At 38.4% G+C, this 22,639-nt stretch overlaps 2 protein-coding genes across 11 annotated transcripts in view; one reads left to right on the top strand and one right to left on the bottom strand.

The window, feature by feature from the left end:
- Window positions 1-1,002, bottom strand: part of TM2D1 (TM2 domain containing 1) — a 138,123-nt gene extending 137,121 nt beyond the window's left edge. For 4 of the 6 annotated variants that reach the window (XR_009700523.1, XM_061186500.1, XM_061186499.1 and 1 more), the window contains exon 1: window positions 821-993. Coding sequence is in view for 5 of the 6 variants with exons in the window: in XM_061186500.1 (XP_061042483.1) it covers window positions 821-978 (158 nt within the window). In the remaining variant the exon portion in view is untranslated. Of the gene's footprint in view, window positions 1-820 lie in introns of all 6 variants that reach the window. The other 2 variants (XM_061186497.1, XM_061186498.1) reach the window with 1 other exon arrangement.
- A 6,610-nt stretch (window positions 1,003-7,612) lies between these two features.
- The window catches only part of PATJ (PATJ crumbs cell polarity complex component), a 350,262-nt gene continuing 335,235 nt past the window's right edge, over window positions 7,613-22,639 (top strand). For all 5 annotated transcript variants that reach the window (XM_061184132.1, XM_061184131.1, XM_061184130.1 and 2 more), the window contains exons 1-5: window positions 7,613-7,740; window positions 18,997-19,053; window positions 19,152-19,318; window positions 20,972-21,166; window positions 22,492-22,631. In XM_061184132.1, coding sequence (XP_061040115.1) covers window positions 19,032-19,053; window positions 19,152-19,318; window positions 20,972-21,166; window positions 22,492-22,631 — 524 coding nt within the window. In that variant the 5' untranslated portion in view covers window positions 7,613-7,740; window positions 18,997-19,031. The remainder of the gene's footprint in view (window positions 7,741-18,996; window positions 19,054-19,151; window positions 19,319-20,971; window positions 21,167-22,491; window positions 22,632-22,639) is intronic.

Raw genomic sequence — 22,639 nt, 5'->3', positions numbered from 1 at the left:
GTTCTACAATTTGTATGAAACTGTCTAATTTTGTACAAAAGTACCTATTTTAATTTGAATGTAACTCCCATTTCATATCCTCCTCCCTTTATCAGAGCTGCTGCAATGAACAGATCTACTTAACTCCTCCAGCCTCAGTTTTCTCATCAGTAAACAAACAGCTAACACATATAACCCCTACTATGTGCCAGGCATTGTTGTAAGTGACTTACCTGTACTAATTTATCACAACAGACCTTTAAGTTGGTAGCACTGTTATCTATATTTTTACTCATGATAAAACAGTTCAAATAATTTGTCCACGGTTACAAAGTGGAGCAGGAATTTGCCCCCTTGCAGTCTGGGATCTCGAGAGAGTATAAGGTAATAAATGTAAAGTTAACGATAAATGGTCAACATACATTGGCTATATCGTTATTAACTACTGTACTTGTCTTCCCCGAAGTCGGCAAATTTCCAGGGTAGGGTCTATCAACCTTTTAACTTAATTCCAATGCTTACAAACATGGCCCAACATACTTCAGTATCTACGTGTTTGAACAAATAAACCCATCGGTTAAAAAAATGAATTTTTAAAAAAGAAAGGGGGATCACAAGAGGAAGCGTCAACGATCAGTAAAATCCCAAGGAAATCACACAGGATAGCCTCTGTCCGTCCCAGCCCCACATCTCTCTTCACCGCCTGGGGTCCCTCGGTCATTAAAGGACACAGGTCACCTTTCCTTTCAGTACAACCTTAGCCCGTGTGGAGAGCCGCGACCCACTCTCGACCCCGAATCTACCTCGCCCCATGGGGGGGGGGGCTCCTCACAGAGGATATTGTCCCACTTTGAGGTCCTCGCACTTAAGTGACTCTTCGCCACCGCCGGCGGCAGCTCCCCAAGGTCCCGTGGTTACTGACACGACCCACAGGGCAGCCAGGAGCCGAGCAGCAGCAGTCTCGGAAGCAACCGGCCCAGAAGCCCGAGAAGCCGCCATGCTGGGGACCGGCACATCCCCCATAACTTCCGGTTCCGCCTTCGCCTAGGCGAAGCCGGGAGTCTGGCGGCGGTGGGAGTGAGGCTCTTAAAGGGACCGTGCATCCGTTGGAGGCAGGTCATCCCTCTAGGCCTGCGGAATCATCTGGGAGAGCTTCGATTGGTCTTTGAGAATCAGAAGGCGGCAGCTCGCTTGGAGAATCAGCTGACCTCCGTCCGCGGCTTCCTCCCGAGCTAATCCTGCTGTGGCTTTTCCGTCAGCAAAAGTGCCAGCGGCGCCCGGCAATTTGATAAACCCTTTACAAACATTATCTCTGTTAGTCTGGTAGGATTTGGGTTTACAGATAACGAACCAGACTCAAAGACGCTAAAGAACATGTTGGCCTTAGTTACTGAGTTGGAATAGAATTGATGTTTGCCGGATTTCAGAAACTGTGCTCTTACTATGATATGATGGCCTCCTTGTTGTCTTAGAGAAGAACTTTTTGGAAGGCTGGTACAAATTGATCTTGAGGACTGTATCACAAAAATAAGCATTACACCTTTTTTCTTCTAATTTTTTTCTTTAAAAAAATGATATATATATATTTTAATTTATTCATTTTTACACCTTTATTTTTAACAGTGAAAATTTAGGTGAAGGAAAGGGCCTAAAACAAGAGGAGACCAAAGAGGTTACGACTAAACTAAGTGAAAGGTTGGAGGGTTTTTTCCTCCATCTCGTCTTTCTAAATTTCTATGTATTCTAAAGTAATGGGGGTATCCTTTATACGGAACAAAATGTGTACTATGTTTTAGTGAAATTTTAGTTGTTTTTCTCTAACGTAAAAATATATGAGTTTGAGTGGCGCCTCTCCATCCACAGTAGGACTAATTTTGAACAATTGTGCTGTGCAGTGGTTCTCAAACTTTAGGGAGCTTCAGTACCACCTGGAGTATTTGTTGAAACTCAGATGGTTGAGCCTCAGGTTCTGATTCTGAAGATCTAGGATAGGGCAGGATAATTTTCGTTTCTAATGAATTGCCAAGTGATGCTCATATTGCTGGTCCAGAGACCACACTTTGACAACCCTGAGATAATGTATTACAAGATGTATCATTTTTGAATGAGAAGACATGAAACTATTTGCAATAATATCTTAGTATTGTAACTACATTTAAAATTTTTCTTAAACCAATTTTGCAGCATTACTATGCTATTTTTAAAATTAAAACATTTATGCTTAAAGACAAGTGATAAGAAATTTGAAATTTACTAGTTCAATTTTTAAACCTCCCGTTTTAATTGGACTTACACCTTCTCTCTTTTTTTCCCCTTTCTCCTCCCTCCCTTCCTCCCTCTCTCCCGCCCTCCTTTCCTTCCTTCTTTCCTTCCTTCCTCCCTCCTTTCCTTCCTTTTCTTTTCTCTCTCTTTCCCTCCTTCCCCTCCATAAAGATATTTATCAAGCATTTACTTTGTACACAGCATAAGATGAGACCCTACAGCCTCAAAAAATAAAGAGGCAAGAACCCAGTAGTTAAACACTTTGTGTTTGCTGGGGGAAAAGACAAACTGTTAAAATACTGCTTGGTAATTGTCACAATAGAAGCATGTATTAGTTGCTGTAGTAGGACAAGGGTTTTGATAAGATAATCCCCCAAACAGTATTTGGAACACAATATTTTGTCACTGACATCAAAGTAATTCAAAATCCAGGCCAAACTGGAGGAACAGAGTTGGTTCTTCACAGGATGCATGACCACCTAAAAATGTACAACCTAGAAAATTAACCATTAACTTTGAGTTTTAAAAATTACCAATAATGTGTATAACATACAGCTCAACACCATCCCTCATCCTCATCCTGAGATGAAATTTAGGAAAGGGGTTGGGAGCCTAGGATTAGGTAAAATCCAGGGATAAGGATTGGAATATCTGTTACACATAGTATCTGGTGATAAAAGATAGTGACTTTGCATTTTGACTACCATTTTGACACTTTCAAAAAGTTCTGGTTTGATTTTCAAAATACAATCTAAAGAAAATCAGAAGGTGAAAGGAAGCAACTTTCTAGTTTGAGTTTATTGAAATTATGACAAAATTAGGTATTTTCCTGCTGACTGCAGGAATATTGCTGATATTTGTGTCACTTTTCATATAGATTTTGAACAATTAACTATTTGAAAATGCTTGTGCTTTGCTGATTAATCCCACTACAAAATCTGTTTTTATGGTTCTACTGATTATCTTTGTTCTCTCCTACAATGTATAAACTGAAAAGAACAAGAGTCTTCCTGTGAAAGTAAAGAAATACAAAATTTGTGACCCTTGAAGTGATTCTGGTTCACTTTCTCTTCTTACTGCCCCTTAATCTATTTTCTCATGGCTCAGTAAAATATATTACTTTATATCTTTGCAAGTATAGTCTCTGATAACAAGATATTACATTGTCTAATTTTAGTAAGAACGTTAAATCTCAATCTTAGGCATGTTTTCAATGCAAAATTACTTTGTCTCATAAAAGTTCTATAGGATTCTATGGAAATTCTATAGAAAGTAAAGGATATGAATAACACAGCCCAATACGGAAATTGCTATGTAGAAACATTAGAAAGAGGTTTGCCAGTGAAGCGTGAAGCAAAGCTTCCTCTGGGATTCAAAGGCTCTGAACATTGGATCTTTTCATTCCTAAAATTCTAGTATACACCTAATTACATTAATAGATAGTTTTGCCCTGAGCAACCCGATCCCTGTTTCCATGATTAGAACAGAATCATTAAGAGATAAAAGATGGTTAGTCTCCCCAAATTTCTTTTTTATTTGAGATGGGCATTTTTTTTCCTCTGGTGATAAATTCATAATATCAGGTCCTGGTAAATCTTTATTATAGTCTTCTGCACATTGGGAATTTTTCTACATCCATGCTGTCTCTCAGGTATTTCTGTGTCCTCTCTTTGGTGCACCAGTCTAACTGCCATCCAATTCAATTAACTTTGACTCATCACTTAATAAGGCCTACTCTATGCCAAGTATATTTCATCGTGAATGTCAAATGTAGGATCTAAAACTGACTTTATCAGAGTCCTACTTCTCAAAAAAACAAAAGAGAATAAATTGGCTTTTCTAAGTTTCAACACCAACATCCATTTTATCAGTTTCAGAGCTTAGAATCATCTTTGCACTTCAGTTTTCTCCTTGTTCTTCTTGATCCCTTTTTCTAATCAGTAAGAAACTGATATTTTTAAGTGCTCAGTTTTTTAATCCTATATTTTCACCCTATTTCAGGTATACGTCATTTCCTATGTACCTTGCTATAGCAACTTCTTCCTTCCTCTTTTTGATTCTAGGCCTTCTCCCCAACTTTGTCAATCTATTTTTCACACTGCTTCCAGATTAATCTTTCATTTAGGAAAACATAAAACCTATATCATATTCAAAATCTTATTCAAAATCCTATAAGCTCCTTGTATTTTACCCAAAGGAGTTGAAAATGTCTGTCCAGATAAAACCTGCACACATGGTCATAACAGCTTTATTCATAATTGACCAGACTTGGAAGCATAAGATGTCTTTCAGTAGGTGAACAGATAAGTAATCTGTGGTACGTCCAGAAAATGGAATATTATTCAGTGCTAAAAGAATCGAGCTCTTAAACCGTGAGAAGACATGGTGGAAACTTAAATGCATCTTACTAAAAAGCCAATCTGAAAAAGCTACATACTGTATGATTCCAACTATCTGACCTTCTGGAAAAGATGAAAATATGGAGTTAACAAAAAATCAGTGGTTGCCAGGAGTTGGGGAGGGCGGGCAGTAGCAGGGGTATGCATAGGCAGAGCACAGATGATTTTTAGGGCAGTGAAAGTATTCTGCATGATACTATAATGGTGAATACATGTCATTATACATTTACCCAAACGCATAGAATGTACAACACCAAGAGTGAACCATAATGTAAACCATGGACTTTGGGTGATTATGTGTCAATATAGGTTCATCAGTTGTAAGAGAGGTACCACTCTGGTGGGGAATGTTGGTAAAGAGGGGGGCTATGAATGTGTGGGAGAAGGGGGTACATAGGAAATCTGTAACTTCTGTTCAATATAGACCCTAAAACTGCTCTAAAGAAATCAAGCATTTTAAAAAATAAACACCAATCATTAAATGTTTTTTAAAAAAGCAAAAAATAAAAATCTTATTCAGAAATTTTCAGTGGCTCTTTAATTTCTTAGAGATGAAGGATAAAGTCTTATAACCTAAAGTTCTCCGTAGTATTTTCAGGTCCTCCACCATCTGCTCTGGCCTCACTTTATTTACTACTACTCTTGGCTTTCTCTTTGCTGTCACAAGTATCTGTCATGTTCATGCCCATCTATGTGCTGCTTCATTTATTCAGTACTTTCTACGTGCCAGGTGTATGCAATACATGTAATTTCTTCATTTAACCTTCAAAACTACCATATGAAGTATTGTAAGTACTGGTACTGAAATTTCACTAATGGGAGTTAGAAGGTTTAAATAACTTGTCAAAGTCGCATATTTTAGGAAATGGTGGAATCAGTATTCAAGCTCAGATCTTCTGACTTCAGAGATGTGTTCTTAAAACTGTGTTCATCTTCATCATTCTGTGAATAAAATACTCTTGAGGGTTCGCAGAGGTTGAAAAAACAAACAAACAAACAAAACTCTGTGCCAGAAAATGTTTACCACAGAGTATGTGCCTTAAAAAATGTATTGAATAAGTCAAACATTTTTTAAAATTCCAGGTAAGAGCCAGAGAAAAGCAGAAATTAAAATAACCACACTAAAATATGGAGAAAATGGGATTAAATGTGGTGGAGATGGATGTTTTCTGGGAATGATCATTGAGGCCCTGGGGGAAGGGTAGGGCTCATAGGACATTCCAAGCATGGAAAAGGGGATGAGTAACCAACGGAAAAGTCATGGTATGGTTATTCCAAGGGCATAGAGTAGACCAGACCATTTGGCCAGCGTCAGATCTTGGAGGGTGAAATGGAAGAGTAGGTTGAAGAGGCAACAAGGAGAGAGCTTAGAGGGCCTTGGATGCTAAGAAAAGGAGTTTGAACTTTGTTTCACAGTCAATTAAAAGTCACATTGTTCTTGTTGTTATTATTTTTGCCCAAGCCACTTAGCCTGTGGGATCTTAGTTCCCGAACCAGGGATCAAACTAGGCCACTGCAGTGAAAGCGCCAAGTCCTAACCACTGGACCGCCAGGGAATTCCCCAAAGTCACATTATTTTTTGAGAAAGGGGGAATATGTTCATGACCATCATCAAATGTTAGAGTAAGAAGAGACCTTACTCTATGTTTGCAAGGTGATGCTTTGAGGTAATTGGTCTCCACCTGTATGCTGCCCCTCTCCCCCCCAACCCCAATTTAGGAAGCATTTCCTTCTCCATTTTACCTTAAGCAAATCCCAAACACCTGTTAGACCTGTTTAAATCCTAAGAGATGCTTTCAACAAGCATAATAGATCTCTTTGTTGTCTGAAAGTTCTGGCTTCATTATACATATTTGGTAATTTAAGTTGTTGTATAAGTTTATTTCCTTCAATAGTTTGTTCATTCTTAAGAGGCAGAGACCATGCTGAAATTTTGTATCCTGTGTATCCTTTTACCAGGCCTAACAAGTGATAATTTCTTAAAAACAAGCAAACAAAAAAACAACTAACGATAACACTAAGAGGTGTCAAGTGCATGATCTTACAACAGATGTCCTTACATTGCAGCTGTCTTGTACATACCATCTTCCTTGAGGACAGGTATCCCCCATATTTAACATTTTACAAAGTCAATCACAGTGCTTAACAAATACTAGATTTATTTAATGAACACATACCTGAAGATTGATTCTGTTTACCGTTAATGTGTGGACTGTATTAGACAAAATAAAACGCCTATCATCAAAATTCTAGTTAGTTACATTAGAGAGAGTCGAATAAAGCTGTTGTAGGTTCTACACAATCTTTCTCAAAGTCAAGTTATGATATCAAGAACAAAAATGTTAAAACATATAGGGAAGTCAACACTGGACTTATAGTCAGAAGATCCCATCTGGGTCCCAAATTTTGGGCAAATTACTTAACCCATAGGTGCGCAGTTTCATCGGTTTTTTCACAGGGCAAATGAGGTAATGTATATAAGCTAGCGCCCGGCATATCGCAGGCAAATACTGCTAGATTGGTTTCTTTCCTTTCCTCAACTAAATGAGCAAAAAATAACCCCCAGTTATACTTAGAATTTAATGTGGGGTCAGGGGATGAAGACGACACAAGGAGGGATGACAGAACGGGAAAGGTAAGGGACAAAGAGGGACCAAGCAGATTTGACGAAATCCTTTCATCAATGTCCTCCTTCAATTTCCATGATTTCAGGTCTCCTCTCAGCCCAGCCATCCTACACCTGTCCAGCCGGATCTCCCCACCACTTTGCTTTTCGTCTGCCCACTTGGCCCTCAGATCCCACCTTTTTCTGGCTCTTTAACCCTTCCTCGCCCAGTAGAACTTTACCTGCAGAAAGTAGAGAGGCCCACCGCCCCCGCGTTCCCCCCCAGAGTCGGCCTCCCGCGGCCCCAGGCTCCCCCGTCCGCCCCTCCCGCGCCACCTCGGCGCCCCGCCCCGGCGGAGAGGGTAGGAGGGAGGGGAGGGCCTGCCAGGTGAGGCGCGGTCCTCCTGGGCCTCTCACTTCCGCCCAGGTGAGGGAGGGCTGACGCCGAGTCCGCCCGCCCGCTCCGGGTTCCCACCGGCGCCGCCGCCGGACCAGGTAAAGCAGGGGGCCGGGCGTGCGGGCGTGCGCTGCGCGGCGGGGACCCCTCGCCCCGCGTCCGGAGCCTCCGCCGCTGCCCCGGCGCGCTCTCCGCCCGCCCTCTGGGAGGAGTGGGCACGGGAGACCCAGGACGCCGCCGGGAGCTCTGCCGGGCCCGCGGAGGGTGCGGGGCGCCGTTCGTCTGCGTCGGGCCCGGTGACCCCGCCGTGGTCCCCGCCCCTCGGTGCAGGGCTTGCCGGAGGCCGCGGGCCGCGGAGCCGCCCCTCCCCGGCAGGCCCTGGCGGCACTCAAATCTCGGCCCGGGTCTTACCGGGAGTGGCCGGGATCAAACTTTGCACCCAAGTGGGTGCCTGTGCTTCGCCCCCAGAGCTGGGCGGAGTCTTTCCCCAACTGGTGACGGTGAAAGGAGTGAACAGGTGGTGGCCTGTTCGGGGTCCAGGAGGAGGGGGTACTCAGATCCCAGCTGAGGGGCCACTTGGCCCCGACCCCATCTGGGAGCCTGGCGGTCACGTAGACGAGTTCCCAGGCCGACGGTCAGGCCTGGGCTCTGCTAGCCTCACTTTATAGATGGGGAGGACCAGGCGGAGAGTGCTCTGGCTCCAGGCTTTGGGGAAATCGCTGGATTCCTGCTTTATGTCAAGCTCAGGAAAGCGTTTTCAAATCCTTTCCCCCCACCCCCTCCAAAGCGCCTCAGCCCTCCTGGGACACCTAGCAGGCCGAATTAATCTCCCCCTGGAGTGTTCTCTTGGCAGTTTGACATTATCTCCAGATGGCTCTTATCACTTTGGATTCGAATTAGTTTACTGGTTTGCGCGATTGAGAGGGTGGCCTTTAAGGACCTTATTTCCCTAGGCTGCTTCTCAACTGCATTGAGAGTCTGGGTAGGTGCGCAATAAACAAGTGTTTCTTAAAAGAACGAAGAAGCCTTCCGGAGACCTAGAAGAAAAATCTGTTACACCGAGGATGGTAATACTACTTCTAGGCCGTATAAGCTCCTATTGGTTGCCAATTCATTTGCGCAGAACTTTTTAAAAGTAAAGCTAGGGAGGAATGGAGGTAAAAACTCAAATTGGTTCATTTTGCAGCATCAGAAAAAGGTGAGGTCGGGGCTTTTAGCTAAAATGAGCTTGATGTTTCTAGGCCCCTAACAACCGTTATAAGGAGAGTTCAAAATTTAAAATAATTAGAAAGTTAATAAATAACGGAGCTGGAAGGTACTTTACAGATAGAATTTGTAAACTGAGTTCTGAAGACATTTGCCCTTTGCTAATTGAGGTCCTATTAACGGTCACATAAGGTGAGCTTGGTATATCAATAATAGTTGTGTTTAAGGTTGAAGGTAAATTGTATTAATCCCTCATTTGTGTTTAAAGATGCTTTAATAAGTTCAAGTCATGTATTAATATTTTTTATAACTATAAAACTAACATACTCATTGTAGAAAAATTGGAGAGAATTTCCAGAAAAGGAACTAAAAGCACACCCAGACCCACCTACCATTGAAAATAATCACTAATAAAATTATGGTATCTTGCCTTTCAGTTAGTATTCTTAAAAAGAAAAACCTGTATATTTTCCCATGATGAGTTCACTTTTAGAACCTTGTGATTGAGACAGAGGCTCAGCATTCAGTAATCCTTGTAATTGCATTTTTATTTAAAAGCACTTAATAATGATCCTTAAACTGAACAACCAAGCAGTCTGAATTTCCTTGCTTTGTTAAACTTTAACAAAAATACATTAGTTTGGGGAAACTAAAGTGGGGTTTAATTTGTTTACTTAAGATTTTGCTCACCTTGGTAGTAGAGTAGAATTTTGAGAAACAGGACTGTTCCACCTTAATTTTTGGGATCGCTTGACCATTGCTGTTTTTTTTCCCGTACTCTGATGATTTTTAGTAGACTTGGATGCCTTTTTTCAAAGTGTTCATTCTAGGTTCTGGTGCAAATGGAGAGAAAAGATGGAAAGCCGGCTTATTTTTTGCATTTGTACAACTGTGTAGCCTGTGGAGTTTGGAGACATGGGATTGGGTCCATCTACTGTGTAACTCTTGGCAAGTCACTTGACTCTGCTTCTGTTTTCCCATTTGTAAATGATCTACCTCACTGAGTTTGGGGAAGTCGAAATGAAATAATGTTCAAGGATGAGTCTTGTAAACTGTAAGCCACTCTTCGCCTACTTTTTGCTGGTTCACTGAGATGTTTAATTCTGATAAAACTAAGGAGCTTTGCTGTTTTTATTGGGAAGAACTCAGATTTGGGAATGGTCTCATACTGATAGTTACTTTGATAAAAGGCATAGAGGCTGCATTAGCTGATAAACAGAAGTCTTTGCTAAAAACACTGTACAGGGCTCTTTCTGAAAAGGCCTAGGTTAAAACTGCACTGTCAACGTGGTTAGCCAGTTGACCCTGTGACTAGGCATTTGAAATAGGGCTAGTTGGGATTGAGATGTGCTGTAAATGTAAATACACTTCAAATTTTGAAGATTTAGTGTAAAAACCTAAATACCTTGTTGTTTTTTATATTACTTACATATTGAAATGATAGTTTATATAAGGATAATTAAAATATATTATTTAAATTAATTTTACTTGTTTTTACTTTTCATGTGGCTACTAGAAACATTTTAAATTACATATGTGGCTCACATTTTATTTCTATTGAATAGCACTGGGTTAGGATTCAGTGTATGTTTATCCTTAAGAGGGTTTGGTTTACTGAAGCCCTTACATTTCTATTTATAAACCAATTTTTTTTTTAAAACTCCCAGCTATAGGTCTCCCCACTCCCACCTCCCTGGTATTCATTGCACTGGTGACATTTTTTGTTGTTCATTCTTTTGAGAAGCAACCACTATTGATTACAAAGGAAAAATCTCAGCTAAAATAATTATTAGCTTTTTTGAAGCCCCCAAATATCTTAAATAATTTTGATTGCAAAGAGTTATTAATGATAATAGTAGCTACCATTTATTGAATGTTCACTGTGTTCCAGGCTGCTTTATAATATCTTATTTAGTCCTTTCAACTGTAAATATTTAATATTTTTTATTAACTATTTTATAAATGAGGTAACTAAAATATAGGGAGATTTAAACAATTGACCGCAACAACACAGAGCTGGTCCCAGGAGTAGAACCCAGCTCTCTATGATTTCAAAGCTCGGAAGCTATAGATTCTCCCATATTTCGAGAATTGGTTATTGAACCAACTGGAAAAAAGTTGGTTATCAAAGTAGATATTTAGTTCTAATCCCGTTTTTGTGTTAGTGACCAATAGGAAATGCTCATCAACAGGAGATTAGCTGTGTATGTCATCATGACTAAATCTTTAAAATGTAAAGTTGAGTTAAAAAAAATTGCTGAAGTATAAATATACAGTATAATTACCATTTATATAGTTTAAAAACCTGCCAAACAATAATATTGTAAACAAAGATAGTGTGTTTTAAGAATTTCAGATTTGAATTCTGTCTATATTGATTGCATGCATTTGTGAAGCTTCCTTGTGATTGAATGAAGTTAGTAAAATTTCTGTGAAATGAGCATTCTCTAATGTTGATCTTACTCTTAAAAGAACAAAACCAAACTGGTTCTTTGCTTTGATGCTGTGCCCACAGTGTCTGGTTGGTAGATAGCTTTGAAGCCCAGGTCTGCAGCCTTTCAGGGACTGTCCTGTTTTCATTTAGCTTTAGCCTTTAATTGATGGGCGTGACTTTGATAATTGGGGCTGGGTAAGGCTTCTGCCTTGAGAAAGGCAGTTCCTCTCCATATTATTTTCTGGAACTTGAAGCTCCAGGGCAGAGTGTGGTAGAAGAGGAAGATGAGTTAAGTAGATGTTGACAGTCAGGTTTACAAACATTCATTCCCGCTGTATTGAAAATTTGTAATATCTGACTCTCATTTTTAAAGTAGTTACCTACTAAAAATGTCTTTAACCGTTGACCGTCCCTCCCCCCAAGGTGAAATTAATTTCACTCAGTTGCACTGTCTTCCTGTCATTACCATTTTCAAAGTGCTTTCCCCCTTGTTTTTTTGAAATTGTAAGAAGTTTAATGCATTTGTGAAATGGAGATTATACATTTGTTAAGAAGATAAATGAGATATTATACAGAAGATCCTGCAATGCTCACAGTAGACACCAAAAAACTAGTTACTTGAATTAGTGACAGATAAAATGGATTTTGGGAAAAGACCAAGAGAAGGAAGAATGGTGAACATTAGTGGGAAGGGTGTCCAAAGCATAGTTTGGCCTAGTTTGCAATTTGTTAGGATTGTTTTGAATATCACAAGCATGCCAAAAGTGGCATGACTCTATTTCTGGAGAGAAGCTAAGGGCACACGGTCTGCAATGTGGGGAGAATTGAACAGAATATCTGAGGTGGAAACTAATCATTAGTGAGGAGCATGAATGCCTGGTTCTTTCAGTGAGTGACTGGCTACACATCAGAGATCCCTAAGTGTGAAAATTGCCCAGATTTGTATTTTTTGCTGATCATTGGAGAAAACTGCCACCAACAGGAATACAAGAGCATATCATAAAGCAGTTTAACTTTGTTCATACACAGTGGCCAAGTTACAGGCAGAAACTGATATGCATTGGTTAACTTTGAATAGTTCAATGAGAAAAACTAGTGTATAGCTAATTGGATTATTCTGATGAAGTGACTCAATTTTCAGTTCTGATTCTGAGTTTAACATGGTATCTTTCAGCTTTGATGTCCTAAATGTCCAGCATTAAGTGGAGATAAAAGTTGCCTATGGCTTAGGCACATGGCCCCAAAATATCAGGATGGTTTTGGAATTTATATATATCTTTTTCCAAAATTCCAGGAGTACAGTGTTTTGGCAGCAGCCAAAAATATAGTATTTTTTACATCTAAGGGGTTTAGAAAAGGCCTTGCCATTTGATAGGGACACAAGGCCAGGACACCTGTCTTGACTATACATTAGGATGACAGCAGATGTGTTTATGTGTAGTTTGAGTGAAGAGCCACCATTACTCTCTGGCAAGGTGGGTTTGTGTTCCATTTAATCAGTACCTCATAAATGCTGAGCTTTGAGGACAAAGCCATGGTAACTAAACACAATCTGAGCTTTGCACTCCAAAGGAAGCAAAAGAAATTTAAAGTTGTTCATAGACTTCAATTTTTGAATAACTTCTGAAATCATGACTTCATCTACAGTTAATAGCATTTAGATTGTTCAGAGTCCCTAGTTCCCTTGAGCTCTGGGGAATTGCCATTGAGGAGTTACATGTAGTCTAAGAGTGATCTGTCCAATTCACACCTGCAGTTACAGGCTGACTACCTGTACTTCCCCAAACAGATTGCCAGTAATCTTTTCTCTCAGTTTTTTAAGATAGAAGTATAAGATGTCTTGTTAAACCAAATTTTCAAGGTATAAGATATCTTGTTCAGTTCAAGAAAGAAACATAAGATGTCTTAGGGAGTTACATTTTTGTGTGCTACTGGGAGTCAGGAGAGTGTGTTTCTCAGGGTCCTTAATTGGCCTACATTCTTGAACTGAGGTGGTTAATAAATCTTTTCAATAAGTTTCCTCCACCTAGAAATGTGAATCAAATTAAATTTCTAACTCTGCATCAGCTTTTCTCAAATATTGCTTTAATTGGTGATGGCTAGGGGCATGGGTGTTTTTTAAAAGCCACAATATTATAATAATTTCCTTCAATCAAATACCACAGTGAACCAGACATGAAAAATTCATGGCACAAACTCTCTTGATCAGTGATGGAGTGGAAGCTGTTAAACATAAAAAACTACTGGTTTTCTGGAGGCTGTGCAACTATGAGGACAGCGGCACACTGTGGCATTTTAATGTCTAGGCTCTGACTGATTGTAGGTAGCCTGTCTATGACAAGGTAGACTCAGCTTTACCATGTTTAAACAAACTTGAAATTCCTTGCTGTAAGCCCTGTTAGTTTCTTAGCCAGGCCAAACAGGTCAAAATTCTTTGGTTGAAGATTTCCTATGACCATAAAATGAGTGAATCATAGGTTCCATTTAGTGTACGTGCGACTTCCTGGATGTTCAGCTATAGAGTTAATTGCATTTCTTCTTCTGTCCTCATATACTCTGAAGGCCTTAGTGCCCTTCCCTATATATTACCCAACGCCATGAAATTGTAGTACTTTTCCAGGCCTGCTTTGTGAACATAGTTTAGCTTTTATTAAATATGAGTCATAGGGTTGGATGGCCAACCAGTTTCTAACCTTAACCCTTACCGAGAGACATCTACTACCATGGTTTCCAAAATGTGCAGGACAATCTACTGGGAGAGTAGGAGAATGACAATAAAATCTTGCTTTTTAGTTTTTACCTTACTCTCATGATGTTTCTATTTTATATATGTTTTAAAACACATATGACATATAAATATATTAATATGTTTATAATTATAAAAAACAAGGTGAGTGGTCAACATACATTTTTATTGATAGGAATGTGTGTTTAAAAATGTTTGAAGACCACTAATCTATCCTGTTACCAGAATCACCTTTTTAAATAGAAATCTGGACTCAATACTTCCCTACTTAAAAGCCTTTGATTACTTCCTGCTGCTTACAGGATAAAGACCAGTCTACTTAGCGTTATTTATAAGAACCCTCTCAAAATAGTCTATCTAAACCAGTGTTTCTCAAACTATCGGTGGTAAAAGATTATGGTTCCCCTCCCTCAGTCTTTCAAGGACTGACATTTTTATAAAATTATTAGAAAAATGAGTTGTTGGAAAAATGAAATTACAAAAATAAGTACAATGTAAGTTGTGTTTTGTATTACTAAATTTAATAGATCTACATGACTCTGCCGCATTCCACGATTTCTAAATGCTTATTCCCAGTTTTGGTACTTACCTCTTTGTGGGTCAAGCATCAATCCACAGTCCACACTTGTAGTAACACTGGTCTAAATTACTTTTTTGCCCTTTCTGTTGCTTTTAGAGACCTTACAACAGTTCATTTAGAGCTAGTTACTAGTTTCACTGACAGTCGTGCACTTTTACACCTTTATGCAGCAGTTCTCAAATAGTGGTCTCTAGACTAGCTGCACCGGGATCACAGGGAAACTTTGTTAGAGACGAGGTTCTCAGGGTTCACCTTAGACGTACAGAATCAGAAACATTGGGAGTGGGCCCTGCAATTTGTGTTTTAGCAAGCCCTCAAGGTGATTCTGATGCACACTAAAATTTGAGAAGCACTAACTTAGGGCAGCCCTATATGTCATTCAAACTAGAACACTTTGAGAGTGAAGTGGACCGCTATTAATAATGATGCTGGGTAATCTGAGACTATTTCAGGCAAATGAGGACAAATGGTCACTCTGCTTTTCCACTCCATTCTTTTTCTTTTACGAGAGAGGTCTCTACTGTGTTCTCATTCCAGCATTCCCAAACTTCCCCAGGCAGGGGAGTCACTCTGCTTTTATGATTTCTCTGAGCACATGGTACACACCTTTGCCATTGTATATATGTGCCTTACAATATAATTATCCTATTGTGTTGTCATTATCTTGCTGTGTATCTGTCTTGCTCTCTCATTAGGCCATCTTAGCCATTATCTTTTTGTCCCTTTTACCTTTCAAGTTATAAACATAATACATGCTTTTTAAATAAAATTCAAACAACACTAGTATCTACAAAGTAAAACTCTAATTTTTTATTTCCCCATCCCTACTTTTCCTTCCTGTAAGTTAGCAGTATTATTAAATTGACTATCTTTCTAAATCTAGAAACCTATGCACACACAAATATATATTTTTTTCCTTACAAAAAGGGGCAAATAATACATATATCCTGAAACTTGCTGTCTTCCCTGTTGGGTTGTATGTATTAGATAATGTCCCTGTATTAACACAAAGGTTTGAATTGCCAAAGCATCCTCCTGTAAATGAGAGATCTTACCCAACACCAACCTTAGTCATGACTTGAATGTTACAGGCAGGAGGCTAACACAGGAGCTAGGCACCAACATTCCTTGCTGGAGGGGCCCCCAGCCAGTAGACACAGCTTCCAAAGAATGTCACTTTCTCATATTAGGACATATTATCAGCATGCTTAAAATACCTACTTACATATAGACTGATGTGACGTCACTTATAAACATATTCATAACAGACTTTTACTGTGATTTTTAGTGTGTTTACAGGAGCAAAATTCAACCTTGGGACACATTTTTGTTTGTTTGTTTTGGGTTATCAGACAAGTTGTGAACAATATATACAGAAACATTTTCTTAAAGGAAGCCTCTTCTGTTTGGGGAATCCCAAGGTTTGTACTCCATTAGTTACCCAAATAGAAAATGTCTTTGTGATTACCTCCCATGTTCCAGCCAGCCAAGCTCTATAAATCCATATGTTCTCAGATTATTTACAAAAGCAATTAAGATAGATCAGGTATTTCCTGACATTTTAAAATGAGGACTCTGTTATCTATTAAAAACCTTTAGCTTGTTTGCATGGAGGTCTGGTATCAAGCTGGGAATCCCCAGCTGAAGGATTGAGCCACAGGCTTGCTGTTAACCGTTTCCTACCCATTCCTGTTTCAGTACTTTCCGACCAACTTTATTATTTTAATGGCTGATTACGTTTGATAGTTGAATTTTTCTAGGAGTTTTGTTATTAAAAACAATGCAGTAAATATGCTTGTACACACATCTGTGTGCCTTTTTGCAAATACTTCTTTAGGAGAGACACTCAGAAGAGATATTCTGGCTAGAAGAGAATATAAATTTAATATATTGATAGATATTGCTCAGTTGCTCTCCTAAAAGAATGTGCAAGTTTATATTCCCACCTGTTTTTCTGTGATATCTGGAGTACAGTCTATTATTAGAAAAAAATGCCAATCTAACAATAAAAAATAGCACCTCATAGTTTTAGCTTACCTTCTTTGATTTAGAGAGGCTGATGTATTAATGATCACAAAACTGCTCTTGTCAGTCCTTTTAGGCTAGTGCTGCTACAGAAAAGGACAGTGCCATTGTGACTGCCCTTCCGTTATTCACAGTTACCTGTCAATGGGTGGTTTTAAGGGTTTCACAGTTGAGATGCTGAGCACGTCAGAAGTGTTTCTGTGATGCTCTATTCAGCAGTTCTTTTGGTAGTTCTCATGGAATCCCGTGAATATTTTGATGGAATACATGAACCTTTTATCAACGCCAAAGGCATTCCTTACTGGTTTTTAATATGCTTTCTTACTTAATGACCTTGAATTAGAAGATAAAGATTGTGTTTAGCAACTGTATCCAGGGATGATGTAAGAACATTTTGACTGTATAGTGCTCATATTTCTTAGATGGTTTATTATAACAGTGTACCACTAGTGAAAATGACCACTGTGAAAGTGCCATTTTTGACACAGCAAAGGGTTTGCTAGCTTTTTGAGGGTTTTTTTAAATGAATTTATTTATTTATATGTTTTTGGCTGTGTTGGGTCTTTGTTGCTGCATGCAAGCTTTAGTTGCGGCGAGTGGGGGCTACTCTTCATTGTGGTGCGCAGGCTTCTCATTGCGGTGGCTTCTCTTGTTGCGGAGCACGGGCTCTAGGCACGCGAGCTCGAGTGCAGGTTCAGCAGTTGTGGTGCACGGGCTTAGTTGCTCCGTGGCATGTGGGATCTTCCCGGACCAGGGCTTGAACCTGTGTCCCCTGCATTGGCAGGTGGATTCTTAACCACTGCGCCACCAGGGAAGTCCCAGCTTTTTGAGTTTTGATTACATGTTAGGCTAGGTTTCAGCAAATCACTGGAATTAAAAAAAAATTATGCATGGAAAATGCCAAATTGGGATTACCTTTTGGAGACTCTCTCAGATGACTAGTTTGAGGGGTTTTTCCCCTAATCTCTCTAATATCTTCTTGATCCCTTTTTTGTATATTTCTTTCCAGTCTAGAGTCTTTTTTTTTAAAAATTAACTTTATTAAAGTATAACTTACATACAATAAAACAATTAAAAATATATAGTTCAATGAAGTTTGACAAATGTATACATCTGTGTAAACAATACTCCTTTCAAAACATAACATTCCCATCACCCCCAAAAAATCTCCCTCAAATGTCTTCCCAGTCAACTCCTTTCCACCCTGCCCAGGTAAACTAATCTATAACTGTAGATTCAACTTCATATGAATGGAATCATACAACTTACATCCATTTTGTCTGTTTTCTTTCCCTCAACATACTGTTTTTGAGAGTCACCCATGTTCTGTGTGTCAGTAATGTTTTCCCTTTTTATTTCTGGGTATTTTATTATGCTTACATACCATAACTGATTTATCCATTCATCTATTATTAGACATTTGGGTTTTTCTAGTTTTGGGCTTTTATAAATAAAAATTCTGTGAACATTCTTTTTTGTTTTTTTTTTGTTCCTTTTGTTTTTTTGGCCAAACCCTGTGGCTTACTGGATCTTAGTTCCCTGACCAGAGATTGGACTCAGGCCCTCGGCAGTGAAAGCACCGAGTCCTAACCACTGGACCTCCAGGGAATTCCCTGAACATTCTTTTATAAGTCTTTTGCAAGCATACATTTTCATTTCTCTTGGGTAAGTATTTAGGAGTGGAAGTGCTGGGTCATATAGTAAGTGTAGTCTTAACTTTCAGAAAACTGCCAAACAATTATTCAAAGTGTTTGTGCCATTTTACATTCCTACTAGCAACGTATCAGAGTTCCAGTTGCTTCACATCTTTGTCAACGCTTAGTATTATCTGTTGTTTTGGTTTTTAGCCATCTTAGTGGCTGTGTAGTGGCTTTTAATCTGAATTTCCTGAATGAAGTTTCTTGTTTTTTTTTTTTTTTGGGTGGCTGTGTTGGGTCCTTGTTGCTGTGCCCAGGCTTTCTCTGGTTGCAGTGAGCGGAGGCAACTCTTTGTTGTGGTACAGGGGCTTCTCATTGCAGTGGCTTCTCCTGTTGCAGAGCACGGGCTCTAGGCGCATGGGCTTCAGTAGTTGCAGCACATGGGCTTCAGTAGTTGTGGCTCACAGGCTCTAGAGCGTAGGCTCAGTAGTTGTGGCGCACAGGCTTAGTTGCTCCGCGGCATGTGGGATCTTCCCGGATCAGGGCTCAAACCCATGTGCCCTGTATTGGCAGGTGGATTCTTAACCACTGTGGCACCAGGAAGGCCCTGAGTGAAGTCTTTTGATGGAGAATGTTCTTGAGGTTTTCTTTAATTTTTCTATAGGGCTATAGACTTGTATACACTAATGGTAAATCTTTTTTTTTTATTTAAAATTTTTTCTTTAGGTTTCTTTAAAAGTGATTGAAGACAATAATTCAAAATGCCTGAAAATCCTGCTACAGGTAAACTAGATATATACTTCTATCATTAAATTAATTATTCAGAAGTGGAATATGAGATGGGATTTAACTTGTACTCTTATTATCCTTCTTCAAACAAGATAAATTGCAGGTCCTGCAAGTTCTTGATCGCTTGAAAATAAAATTGCAGGAGAAGGGTGACACTTCGCAGAATGAGAAGCTCTCTATGTTTTATGAGACACTAAAGAGCCCTCTTTTCAACCAGATACTCACTCTTCAACAGTCCATCAAGCAACTGAAGGGGCAAGTAAGTTACCCATCAGGGTTTTACATGTTGATATATTCAAACCAGCAAAGAAATATAGAAGGAGATAGGTGCAAACTGTCTACTCTTAATTCAGCAAAGAGACTGTATTGGGACTTGTGACCTGTGGGTAGCATTGGCATGGATAGTTTAAAAATTTTGGTAATAAATTTTGTGTTTGGCTTTGGAATATGGTTTTTGTACTTATTTATGTAAAGGTCAGATGCTTTGAGAATTCTCAACATTTTCTTCAGAATTACAGGACTCATAGCACCTCTGCTTAGAGTGACGTAAATTAAGAGTTTTAACTGTCCTCTTGGTTGTTCTCTTTTGGGGTCAGGGATGGCAAATTGATTTTAAACCATCTGTTCTAGAAGCTGAACTTGAATAGTAGCTATCTTATAGATTAAATTTGGGCAGAATTTTAAATGTAATTGAAGATAATGTAGCAGAGTTGTTAGGTGAAAATTAAAATTTGGAAAAAAATGCTTTTTGCTGATAAACCAAAATGCCTATCCATAAGTATTTAGCAAGTGATTTTTGTATAACTAAGGATTAAATTCTGCACATATGTCTTACTGTGAATTTCTGTCTTTAGACCAAAATTTATACCAGAATTTTAGCACTCCCCATATTGAAGGTTAGATTTCTGTATTCTCTGATCATGGAATGAGTATATCACAGCAGTGAATGCTGTTGGTAGGAATAGAAATTGGGAAAGATCACTACAAATCAATCACCGTTACTGGACTAAGAGTGGACTTAACCAGCCTCTTCATCATAATAACAATCTTTTATATTTATATAGTTTGCAGTTGTTATATAAATAATCATATCGTATTCATTCAACTATGAAATCCCCGTGATTTTTTTCCTGTCATTGTTTTCGTAGAGTTTCTACGGGTGTTGATTTTTTCTATGAAGTCCTGTTGACATTTGTTCTTGCTGTTACCTTTGTTCCATTGTGTTGGCACTCATTTCAGCCAATGATATTTTAAAAATTAACTTCTGTTTTCCTTTTTCCATAATTACTGGATTCTCCCCCAATTTTTTTTTTTTTTAATTAGTGTTTAAGTGACTCTGAAATTCATCTGCTACTAATCTTGGGCAAGTTACTTAATCCCTGTGTGCCTCAGTTCTTATGTTCACAAAAAGAAATAAGGATATCTCCTAGGGCTATTGTAAGGATTAAATGAGATATTACGTAAGAGTTTTGGTATAGTACTTTGCTTATAGCAAGCACTTAATAAATACTGAGTTATTTTTGTTATATACCACCTGCAGATCTTTTGTGCCTCTCCACATGGAAATGTATAGATAAGTGCAAAAGGGCTCAGTGTCTTATATGCATGTTTATATGACTGAATGTGTCTGTGTATCTGAAGTGTAATAAGCTGTTGAACATGCTATTAACTTGAGGTAATCGTAGAAGGCAGGAAATGAGAACAAATTAAACATTTTGTGTAATACTAAATAAAAAATTTATAGCCTTATAAACACAGATTCATGTATCTGTATCTTATTTCTTTCGTGTGTATGTATTTAGCGTGCCATTATTCATGTGATGGACAAAAATAATATTTAATAAATAGAAATATTTTTTGTCTATAGGTTTCTGTTGATAATTTTCTCTCTCTCTTTTTTTTTCTCCAACAGCTCAGCCATCTACCCTCAGATTGTTCAGCCAACTTTGATTTTTCTAGGAAAGGTTTATTGGTGTTCACGGATGGTGCCATTACTAATGGGAATGCCCATAGGTGCTCTAATAACTTGACTGTATCTGGGTTGTTTCCTTGGACCCCAAAGTTGGGAAATGAAGATTTTAACTCAATCATGCAACAGATGGCTCAGGTAAAGTTATATCTTGTCATGGGAATATTTAGTTTTATTTCTCCTATTATAGGTTAAAAAAGAAACCTACACTCACTCTTTTTGCCTTTAAAATGTGTTAGTCTGTGTTTTGTTTGCTTGTGGTTTTATATTGTTAGGAGGAATTGATACTATTTTCTAATATGTGTGTTGGAAATTTATTTGTTTAAAATTACATAAGGAAAATATCCATGTGTGTGGTGAGGAGAGTTTTCAAGACACTGACTCCAATTTGACACATCTGTACACTTGTAAGGAAAAAGATTCTTATGGTTTTGCTCATAGGAGGAAAATTAATATGTCTACCAGAAGTGATGTAACTCCTTTGAAACTATTTTAAATTTTATGTAAAAAAGAATTAATGGGAGTTAGAACTAACATAATTTGGAAAATCTAGGGAAACATTTGAAAGAGTAATCCATTTTATTCTTAATACCTATTAAAAATTAAATAATAGACAGTTGAATTTTTGTATGTTAGTTTTCTGTTTGTTCGCCATACCTTCTAACAAGTATCCTAAAAAATGAAACTTGAGTTTGAAAGTTAAAAAGAATCTGTTTAAGGTGTAATAGTTAAATAATGTTCTATACCTAATTCCTTGTTTGATCTTACTGCTCTATACCCTTAATTTGACTAATAATTATTTTTATGTGATGCTTTTATTAGTTGATTACATTTATGATGTTTTCATGTCATAAGTGCAATTATTAGCTAAAGTAATAAAATACTTGTTTGTCACAGGTAAACCCATTTGAATGGTGGCCTTTCCATAATCTTTTGAATTAACCTAATAAAATGGAATATTAATTTATCATGATAGAATTAAAAACAGAACCCTAAAAAATGCAGCTTCTTCTGACTTAGGGCTCAACACTAGTATATTTTTGATAAATCTAATTTATTTTCCTCGTTTAAAAATTTATTTTGCTTCAAGAGAATTTGAGAAATTCCGTGTACAAAGTAATTTAGAATTTACTATGGGAAAAGACATTTTTCTCAGGAATTTTCATCCAGCTAGGAATTCATCTCATACTGTGAATGAAGTGTGAAAATACCTCTCCAATTCCCTGAGGTTGCAGAACACTGCCCATGTCCTCTTGTGTTCTCCTGAAAATAATCAAGTGAGAGGATTTCCATAAATAATTTATTACTGAAATGCTGAGTTTATTTGGTTTTCTAGAAATGACTTAGGAGAAGTTATTTTGGGGCTATTCACAAATAGAAACTTCAGTTCTTCGGAAAGGGTGTGTTGGTTAAATGTAAACTTCACTGACTTTTTTTTTTTTTTTTAAATCCCCCTTCATTAGGGCCGGCAAATTGAATATATAGATATAGAACGGCCCTCAACTGGAGGCCTTGGATTCAGTGTGGTAGCCTTCAGAGGTCAAAATCTGGGAGAAGTCGACATTTTCGTGAAGGAAGTGCAGCCAGGGAGTATAGCTAGCAGGTGAGGAA

This window comes from Eubalaena glacialis, chromosome 3 (assembly GCF_028564815.1).
Source record: "Eubalaena glacialis isolate mEubGla1 chromosome 3, mEubGla1.1.hap2.+ XY, whole genome shotgun sequence".
Lineage (NCBI taxonomy): Eukaryota > Metazoa > Chordata > Mammalia > Artiodactyla > Balaenidae > Eubalaena > Eubalaena glacialis.
This window is presented reverse-complemented; position numbering and strand designations above follow the sequence as displayed.